General features: G+C 40.5%; 1 protein-coding gene across 3 annotated transcripts in view; it reads left to right on the forward strand.

The window, feature by feature from the left end:
- Positions 1–10,475, forward strand: part of DTNA (dystrobrevin, alpha) — a 96,672-nt gene that overhangs the window by 72,822 nt on the left and 13,375 nt on the right. For 2 of the 3 annotated variants that reach the window (XM_009881114.1, XM_009881115.1), the window contains exons 15-16: positions 2,482–2,578; positions 8,159–8,318. In XM_009881114.1, coding sequence (XP_009879416.1) covers positions 2,482–2,578; positions 8,159–8,318 — 257 coding nt within the window. Of the gene's footprint in view, positions 1–2,481; positions 2,579–4,068; positions 4,087–8,158; positions 8,319–10,475 lie in introns of all 3 variants that reach the window. The other variant, XM_009881113.1, reaches the window with a different exon arrangement.

The raw sequence follows: 10,475 nt of genomic DNA on the forward strand, positions 1-10,475 counted from the left end.
CCCCCTCCCCCCCCGAGCAGTTCTCTCACGAGAAGACTAAAGAAAATTTTTGGCCACTTAAACACTCCTCACACAAGTAATATTTTAGTGGTCTGATTCATATCCAAAGGAAATTACTATTACAAATACTGTATAGTTTTATTATTGAGCTTTGCACACTAAAATATTTTTGTTTCACAAATAATTACATTTGCTTTCCAATCTGAAGACAAATTAGCTCCTTCATTTCTGTGGGTGATTTTAGTATGTAATTACTTCTGGATATCTATAGGCAAGTGACATTCTGTGAGATGTATAAAACTGACTGTGATGAAAATGTGTACACTGCATAAAATATACCGATAATGTAGCTCCTGTGCATCAAGCCTGAAGTCTATTTTAAGCAGGTTTAGGAGATTAGCTTTCTATGTAGTTTGCAAATAAAATTCATTATCCTTTTAAAAAAAATCAAATGATTGTGCAGTGTTGGCAGACTGACTGCTTAATTTTCCCCTCTTTTCAATTTTGCTACACATATTAAACGCATAATATCCTTATTTGAATTTCCTGACATGGGGTGTCCATAGGGCAGTGATGCTGAGTTCCTCAATTATGGTATCTTTTCTGATTTAATATGCAGTGTCAGAGGCAGAAAATAACTTTTAATCTGTAGGTCTGTACTGCTTTGCATACCTTCTAAAACGTTCACCATTTGAAAGGCAAAAGCTTGGCTTTTGATTTACTGTGGAATTTCAGCACGACCTTAAATTCCTGGACACTTACGATGTCACGAGGCTGTTCTTCTGTGTAGAGCAGCAGGACTCAGAACAGCAGCACTGATTTACGTCTGCTACCCCACAGACTTTCAGGGCTTGAAGCAATTAGGGCAGTAGGGCAATTCAGTTCATATAATATTAAGAAATGCTGGAATCCGTAAATTATGTTGCGGGTACCTGTCCCAGCATCTTTCACTAGCTGCTGTAGTGTTGCAGACTCAGTGAAATGAGGTTCTGAACACAGCATTCCTTCACATTACCATTCCTCCACATTACCTGTCTTGGAGACAGGTTGGAAGGCCCATTACTTCCAAGAACTTGCTCTGGAGTACAGTGGGAGAAAAAAGTCAAAGGAGCGGTCTGTACATTGCACGCTGCTTAGATCCTCTCTCCCCATAGAATGAATCTAAAATCCAGCAGAGGGACCTGCCACTTGGAATTACATGGATAGGGTATCTTATTTTTATTAGCAGTTTCTTAAACTCAGTTGCCTTTGTAGAGTTCATAGCATTTCCAGCCATTACATGCCTAGAAAAGAAATGCCAGCACAGGCAATTTGTAGCAGAAAATAGATTAATCCTCCAGAAGAGTAAATACAACCTGGCAGTGTTACTATATGATCCTATTATATAGGTGAGAGACAGCACACATGAGCAATCCTGTAGTAATCAGTGTTGTTTATATCAGTAACTGCTCACTTACAGAGAAGGCTCAAAATCAGGGTTTCATATTTCCCTGAATATAGGAAACATACTTAGTCATGTTGAATCTGGTGCTTTTCCATTTAGGATTAAATTGTCATATTTTATAGGTAGTACAAGGCTAATGACATAGTGGTTTTATGTTATTTCAGCACAGTAGTGTATAAAATATACCTAATATGTATATTTTTCAACAGTAATGTTGTTAATTACATCATGGCTTCCAGGAGGCAACAATTTTATTTTGTACTTATGTAGGGACCTCTCACAAAACTTAGTGGTTGAACATGTGCAAGTGCTGAAGCCCTGTCCTGTGCAGTGGAACTGTGCAGAATCAAAGCTGTTCCCGTCAGTTTGTGGGCATAAACTGGCTGTCACACTTGGAGTGGCTCAGTATTCATGTAGTCATAGGACCAGCACTGGACTCCAAGTCCAAAAAGCAGTTATACTATCACTACGTGAAACTATGTTATATATAGCTATACTGTCACTATGTGAGACTAGTTAAACTGTCACTATGTGATAGTCTTACTCTTGCTTCCAGAAAAAATAGAAACAAAAGAAGATTGCTGTGGTTTTCTGGCTGAATTTCTGAACTCTCATATTTCGCTCTGATCGGTGCCTCTGCTGTAATTTCCCGTCCTTCTGGGCACGGCTTTAATTTCTCCTGACAGCTAGTTGAGGTTATTGACTAGAGAGATCCAAAGACAAAAACTGCCAGGCGTTCCCACAAGGGAATATCACGCAAATTTGTTTGAACCTCATTTGTTCTTTGGAGAAGGGTCTGTGTCAGTGTCTGTCTTTTTCCTAATCACTATATTGAGCCCCATGAATATTCTCAGTATGAGGGAACTCCCTAGCTTTCGTGTAGCCCCGTTTCTAAGCACTATGCTGAATTCATACAATCTGTTTGCTTTCCTGTGGTCTATAGGCATATACCTCATAGGCGGGCTGGGGAAATGATGCAGTTAAAAGCTGCTGACGCTGTGAGGGGTAAGCTCTGATCGGATCTGCTTGTTCCTCAGACAGCGGAAAGATGAGCTGGAACAGAGGATGTCTGCTCTCCAGGAAAGCCGGAGGGAGCTTATGGTTCAGTTAGAAGGCCTCATGAAACTGCTGAAGGTAAGGACCTCCACCGGATACTACCAAGGATAGCAAGCAGAGTGAAGCAAGAGAGGAGAGGAAGGAGATATGACCACAGAATTCTGCAAAACTTTACTATTTCCACCCATAAAATTCGGAGTTGTTCCCTTCCCTTTCTATTTTCCGCCTTGATCCTTCAATTCAGGGGTTTCAAATGATGCTCAAATGAAGTTGTTCCTGTAGTAACACCGCATCATCATTGTCACCTACTGCTAAGTGGATGGAGCATTAGAAACAGGCTCTGAACTATTGAGGAATTAATACAGTCGTTTAATTAACACTGCAGCATGATGCAATACAGTCCTGTTTTGCTCTTTTGTAGGAGGATTTGGCCACATCTCTGGATTTCAGGCTAGCAATATCTGGATTGACCATTTGACAATGTCCAAACAAAGTATTTTGTTGTCCAGTTTCAGTTTTTTTTAGAGTTTTCTCTGTTGAGGACATCAAATACAAAAAAAAAAAAAGTCTAAGAAAAGAAACAAACCGACACGTAAAACAAGTTAACTAATAACTGTGAAAAAAAACAACTCAGCACTGTATACTATTACCTGCTCCAGCTGACAGTACAGAATTGCTTTTGCTAGTTCCTTTAACTTTGCCCATTTGGTTACTAGTTCTGTCAGATGTGCCATTTGACAACCACATTTAGCTCTCTGATCTTAGAGATGCTTCCCCAACACTTGGTCATTTTCATAAATACAGAAACAAGCCCTTGTCAAACAGATGAAACACACCTCCATAAAGGATCTCAGTTAAAAATGAAGATGTCAAAAAGCATGTGTATTTTTAAGACAGACTAGGATAAGATGGAAAAGGTGCCTTTATTTGCAGAGTCCAGCTCTGTTTTACCTGGTGTGCCCCAGGACAGATGACACCAGAAATTCACCTCGGAAGAAAGTGCTCTGAATAGCGTAAGAGTCTGTTTCATTGTTGGCCATGTCAGATAAAATGAGTGTGTGGAAATTCAGTGCAACTTGTGTCAAATATGGCTCTGATAAAAGCAGAAAGAATTTTGCTGAAATCCAGGTAGAAACATGTATTTGCATCAAAGGATGAGTTTGACTCCTTATGCCATTTGCATCTCCTCGGGCACAGGCTTCTGCGGCCACAATGCAGGAGTTGGTAGCACCTGAGCAGCAGAGCCCACCAAGTAACCAGCAGATTTTTGGGAGCTGGAAGTAGACAGGATACTTTTCATTCAACCTGTGAAATGCTGCAATGCTACGACTAGTAGTCAGGGCTGCCTGCTGCCACTGCATTGCCTGGACAAAGAAGATTTTGGGTAGGAAATAATAGTGGCTTTCTGCATGCTTTGCACTGTTCTGGTGTTTCAAAGCGTGCAGAGCTGGGACGTACCTTCATCTATCTCGACTGTACCTTTAACCTTGTACTCCACATTTGGCTTTGTTTTCTGTTCTTCACTTACATCCTGGCTAATCTCATGTGCTGATCCTCTTTTTCTTTAGGAAGAAGAATTGAAACAGGTAGTAAGTTACTTCCTTATTGGAGGCCTCGGTAACTCCTAAATGTGATTGTGTTCCTGTGATTTATTTTACTTCCTTTGCTTGAAATGTGTGTGTTCTTTTGACGAAAATTAATATTTTGCAATTCTTTCACACAATGTTTTCAAGTATCTTGGAGCAATTTTCACAATTAAACACCTTAGCCCTCTAGAAAGTGATCAAGACAAGAAGTCTTGATCTTTTTCTCACTCCTCTCAGTAAGAACACATAAGATATGGAAACCACTACCCAAATGTAGTGAAACCAAGCTAGAGTATAAATTAAAGAATGCTTCTACAATAGATAACATTTTGAAAATGCTATGAGAATTTTAGAACTTTAAGAAAAACATAACTGAGTTTAAATTAGAGCAGGGCAATGAGTTTGAAATTTCACTTTATCCAAAAAAAGTCCGGGCATTACGTGCACATCTTTTAAAGTCAGCACTGATGCTAACAATCCTATGAGTCTTCAGGAAATTAATGTAGTTTGTAAATGGCTTCTGCAACCTAGATCAAAAAAGGGCAAGTGTTTATATTACTAATGGTAAATTTTAGAAGATTTGTTTTGGAGCTTTTTAGTATTGAAATGGATCTTGGAAAGATAGTAAGCTAAACAAAGCACTTTTCAGACAGTCTTATTTATGTGTCTGATAAAAATGTTTCATTTTAACAAAACACGCTTCCTCTTGCGTTCATCAGCAGAAGTACAGTCACAAGTCTGATGTGTTCTGTCTGTGGTAGAGCATGCAGATTTTGTAGGCAATGCTCACCTTCATAAAACTAATATTTTGGCTAATTTTTGTAGAGCATGAATCTGTTGCACACAAAAAAATAAATCCAACCAAACATGACCTCCGTGTAAAGGCTGTCTTTTTTGATTCTGCAGTATTAAAAGATCTTCCGTTCACAAAAGAGATGTTTCCAACATGACAAGTGTTTTCCCATCATATAAAATGTTCACTGGACAGTATAAGTGAAAGCACATTTTCAGGCTGTTATGAGATATGATTTTTTTTTTCTTCTGAGAGTAATAGCCTTGCTGAATAGCAGGTGATGACGCTAAGGAATTACTCTCACAATTTCCATTAAATGATCCCCATTACGCTATGCCATTTCATGATCTGTTGAGAGAAAGAGGATTAAATTAATTTCTGGAGGAATTCAATTGCAGTGAGCAGCCTGGCAATTCATCTTAATGCTTATGAACTTTCTATTTCTCCACTGCCCTTCCGTGAGAAAGGATAATGAGTTCTTCACATCTATGTCATGATGAGGGCTTTCCCCATCATCTGTCATCCCAGTTCAGTTCCGGCAGAGGGAGCAATGGGCTAAAGCTCCTGTAAAGCCAGTTTTCATTTCAAGCATTTTATCCTAAGCATGCATGACACTTGAAAGTGGGAAAACCTTTCCTGTCCAGCAAGAGTTAACTTAAAATCCATAGCAGCCTGACTACGGATGGTGAATTCAATAAAATACACGAAGTTTTCCTAAAAGGCACAAGAACATTGATAGCTGCAACTGAGTACAACATAAAAGCTGAGGCCATTCACATAGTATGTGGTGGCTGTGGTAGCTCCCAATTCAGCATGCCAGTCCTCAGCTGGTGGGGTTGCTGAGGTTTGGGAGCAATTCGATGCTCAGTTTCTTTGCTGGGATTACCAAGTCATTACTGATTATCATAGCAGGTTTCAGGCAGTTAGCTCCAGCCTGTGAAAACCACATTTCTCCTGTTAACCACTAAGCAAGAATCCAACCCTAATAGCACTCCATTCCCACAAACTTGGGCTGAGGTGGATCTAGATGAGTAAAATGTAATTAAAGCATTCACCTCTCTGAAATGGGGCATTCCCTAATATCCTCCTATTTCAACTTGTGGTTCTTCAGTTCTGTCTGATACTGCCCAAATAGTATAAAAAGAGAAGAGTTTTTTACTGGATAGGGTACTCCAAATGTTTCCTCTCCCTGTGCTTCCCAAACAGTTTGTTCCAACCCTGAAAGCTACAGATAAGAGAGCACTGTTTATGATAAACACAAGATCTCAGTCATAGCTGCAAAGCAGGCACAAGGGGAAGCACTGGGGTGCAGCAGCTTTTACATTTCTCTTGTGGGAAAATTCCAGCAAAGAAGTACTGGCAGGCATCTGTTATTTTTAGTAAATAAAATGCCTATTCTAAACTTCATTCCTTAAATGTGACCTGACTATAGGAAGCAAATTTTGTCCATTTTTTTCTGATCTTCTCTGAAAGTTCCCACTGTTGTTGTTCCCCAGAACCGAGATCAAAGGCTAAGGGGAGCTGAGGAAAAAGGGCAAGCAAAAGAGGAACCTGGGAACCAGAAATTCTTTCACAAATTTGTTTCACAGGGGATGACTCATTCCCCATCAGGACATGACAGGAGATAGCTGTAGCTCCTAGATTCCCCACCTGGTGGGGAGGGAGTGTGACCTCCAAGGACCTTGGAGCATCTCCAGGTTGCTCTGTTCCCTGCCTCTGGAGGACTAGAGATCTGCATTTCTGCTGGAGTGGGTACAGACGATTCCAGAAACAGGAGAGCATCTGGCCCTGATGTATTTGATTTCCCTTTCATCCATCATTTAAATGTTCTAAAACTGATCATTAAAGAAATTATCAGTATTAAATCCTCCGTTCTCCCATCAGTAACGTGCTTATTCCTCATAAACCTAATTTGCCCTTGATGTCTCTCTGGTGATAATATCTCTTAGAAAGGGATGATAGGAGAAAAGAACAAATAGTATTGCTTAGTATTCTGATACATTATTGATGATCTGGGGCAGGAATTTATAAAGATCTCAAGGGCGATGCTGCACTTCTCCTGCAATGGGCTGCTACTGTCTTTTTTAGAACACATTTGTGAAACCATATCAGGGCTGCAGTGGCAGCCACGGCAGAAGTCAAATGAAATGGCATGGGAAGCGTTAAGAAATCCTTCCTAATTCTCAAAATAAACCCAAGGTGAGGGAAGCACCAGCCCCCTGGTTACTTTTCGTTGTAAACAACCAGGCACATGTGTTGTAGTTCCCCTTTAACAGCACTCAAGGCACCTCCATCCTTGGCATCTACCAAACACAGGGTTTCAGTCAAAAGCCGTGCGCAGTTTGGTGTGGGCTCCAGCATTTGTTTTTCTTACCTGGGTACGCGTTCCCAGGGGGTTTGAAACGGTGGGTGAAAAGGGCACCGTGTCTTTTTATCACTCACACAGCTGCATTTGTAAAAATGACTATTTTGTTAGGTTTGCTTGAATTTCAGCTAAGTTATACTAACTGTGAGGTGCTAACAGCATGGCACTTTATATGACTGGTGTTAAAACATTTTCGCTCCCAGCAGCTGAAGCCATAGCAGGAACTTATGTTGCCCTATCCCCACAGTGTTTTGGGAGTGCCTGAGTATATCCTGTAGAGTGAACAATTTAATAGCGTATGATTTAGTAGCGGCTTAAAATAGTTCTCTAGCTCTGAATAAAAAGCATAAAGCTATATTATTTATTGCAAGTGTCAGACTTTATGTGACTGAGAGGTTGCGTGTGCCGTCAGCTTCTCCTGCGGGGAGGCGGAGGGCAGGGCTGTGATCGGCTCTCACGGCAGCGCTCTGATGAAAGGGGCCGTTTCAGTCCCTTGCCCAAGCTGAAAGCCACGTCGGTGCCAGCATCTTTCCCCTTCTCACAGCCTGAATGGGTTATGTTTTGTCAAACATGCATGCGAACTGGGTGAGTGAGAGAGGGAGGAGGGCAGAGAGAAGGTCTATACTCTGGTGCTTATTAACTTGGATTTTTTTTTTTTAATTTAGCTGCCTGACATTTTCCCATGCTTAAAGGAAGTCAGATCTTGACTCATATTTTCCTACTTACTGTTTTTCTACACAGAAAAGTGTTGCTGTCTGCTAACAACTGACTCCAGTGTATTTCTTTTAGCAAAATTAACATTACCCAACTGATCTACAAACAGCATGATGCCTTTGAGCTGAGGGATGGGTGACAAGGACAGCAGGTGAGGGCTCTTGCAAAGACTTATTTAACCCCTTGTGATTGTTTTGCAGACCCAAGGGGCAGGCTCCCCACGTTCCTCACCCAGCCACACCATCAGTCGACCAATTCCAATGCCCATCAGGTCTGCCTCTGCCTGCTCCACCCCAACCCACGCACCTCAGGACTCTCTGACCGGGGTGGGAGGAGATGTGCAGGAAGCCTTTGCACAAAGTAAGTCTCATGAATAGCTTGTCTGAGGTACTCGGAGACTGTCTGAAGAATCGTTATTTCTTGTGGTTAATGACTAAATGAGCTTGAGCTTCCGAGTTGTTTGCAATGAAACAAAACAAAACAAAAAAATCTGCAACAACTGTCTTTTGCCATTGAAAATCAATTTTGTCAGCCATCAGACTTTGTTGTCAAAGCAAGCAGGTAAGCAGAAATTGGACAATGATGCCAATTAATGGATTTTGTGGTAAGAGGGAATTTTGATGCAAAATGTTTTGACCAGTTACCAGTGCTCTGTTAACCAGAAGAAGAATCGCTATTGTCAGTATGTTTGGTTTTAAATAAAGACTTTGCTAGGAATAGATGATACAATCATAGAATTAGTTCAGGTGGAAACGGATCTTGTAAGTCACCATGTCCTCCTGCTCCAAGAAAGAGGGCTTCAAAGCAAGATCAAACCATTCAGGACCTTAACCAGTTGAGTTCTGGATGGCTTCTGGCATGCATTTTCCGCAGCCTCTCTTCCAGTGTTTGACCATGCTTACTGTGTAAATTTTTTGTCCTTGTACCTGATAGGAGCATCTCTTGATGCAACTTGTGACTGTTGTTCCTTGTCATTTTGCTTTCGGCCCCTGAGAAAGGTCCATCTAGACTAGACAGGAATAGAGTCTGGAAGTCTAAGTGAACCCTTCCTTTGCATTTCTAGAAAACTGCCGTAGGCTGCACCGTGTTTCTCACTCCTCTTTCCACTCTTCTGTCAAGTAACAATAAATTTTAAACTGTTTTGAATTTCGAAGGCCACAGATTAAATGACTGTGTTGAATACTAAAGAAAGTAAATAGGCTATGTGATTTAAATGAAGAAATATTCCTTCTTTTACTAATCTGCTCTCTCCTAAAATATTTACATCACTGCAATTATTTTATTTGAATACATTTTTCCCCTGTTTCCCTAGAACAAACCAAATGTAAGTGGAGCTCTGGAGTTCCTCTGCTACAGTGGAAGCCTGTTTGCTCCCAGAAGCCCAGTTCAGCCCTCTCATGTGCCCTTCCCCTTGACTTTCATGGCAATTGTGTCTGTGTGTATCTTACGACAAGGTTGAATCTGTCATGCAATCAAGAACTTTCTACTAAAGTGTCAGTCGACTCATGTATTGAACATGTTTTACCGAGGCATAATGCCTAGTCCCAACGTAACAGGTTGCTGGATATCTCATTTTCTGTGGCAAAAGAAACAGGCAATTCATATTTTTGTTCTTTCTGCTGTGAAAAAAAATCAAGACAGGCAAAAATATGGACCACTAACCCCTATGCTGTTTTAGGACAGTTTCTGCCAGAGCTAAAAGTAAGGGAAATAATGTAGTGGCCACAATAAAATATCCATAAATAGTACTAAGGCTGCTTCAGGCAAATGCTTTTTAAGTAAATAAATGTGTTCTGTTCAAGAGAAAAAGCAATATAAAAAGGTAAGCAATCACATTTAAAAACTGCTGTATTTGATAAATATCTAGCTTTATGTCATTACCATATTCTCTAGATGGGAAGGTCAAACCAAAAGAACCTGAAACCAACCATTCTGTCACATCTTGATATACGACTCGTGGCGGGGGGGAATGAGCTGAGAGTTTACAGCTCTGTTCTGTGCTTCACAGAGATCTACCTATATATGTGTAATGCACACAAGCCATGGTTAAAGCACGGTTTCTCTTGGGTTTGGGTTTAGTTTTTTTTTTTCATAGTGTTTGCAATAGTTCAGAGATACAAAATTGAGAAGACTTTAGAAAGGGAATGGCTGTCTGAGAGTGCGCATGTGTATAAGGGAGATTAACTACTTTAATTTACATTCCAGTAACCATTTGCTAATGGATATATTAAAAAAGTCTTTAGGATTTGGGAAATTTTTTAAATGTGTTGTTTTACATTCAGCCACTTTTAAAGAATCTACAGCAGTCAAATCCTGCCAATTCCTGTGAATAATCCAGTCTGGAAGATTAGAGATTCTGTGGGATATATTGATTATTCAACTACAATAGGAGCTATGTTTGGGATTTGGGGGAGTTAAGCACACGTTACCCATAGCCTGCTCCTAGGGAAGGCGCATTTCATGCAGGTCACAAGGATCTTTCATGATTGATGGTTAAGGGAATATTGCCAGGTTCAG

Source organism: Charadrius vociferus, unplaced genomic scaffold (assembly GCF_000708025.1).
Source record: "Charadrius vociferus isolate BGI_N301 unplaced genomic scaffold, ASM70802v2 scaffold23, whole genome shotgun sequence".
In the NCBI taxonomy this organism is placed as follows: Eukaryota; Metazoa; Chordata; class Aves; order Charadriiformes; family Charadriidae; genus Charadrius; species Charadrius vociferus.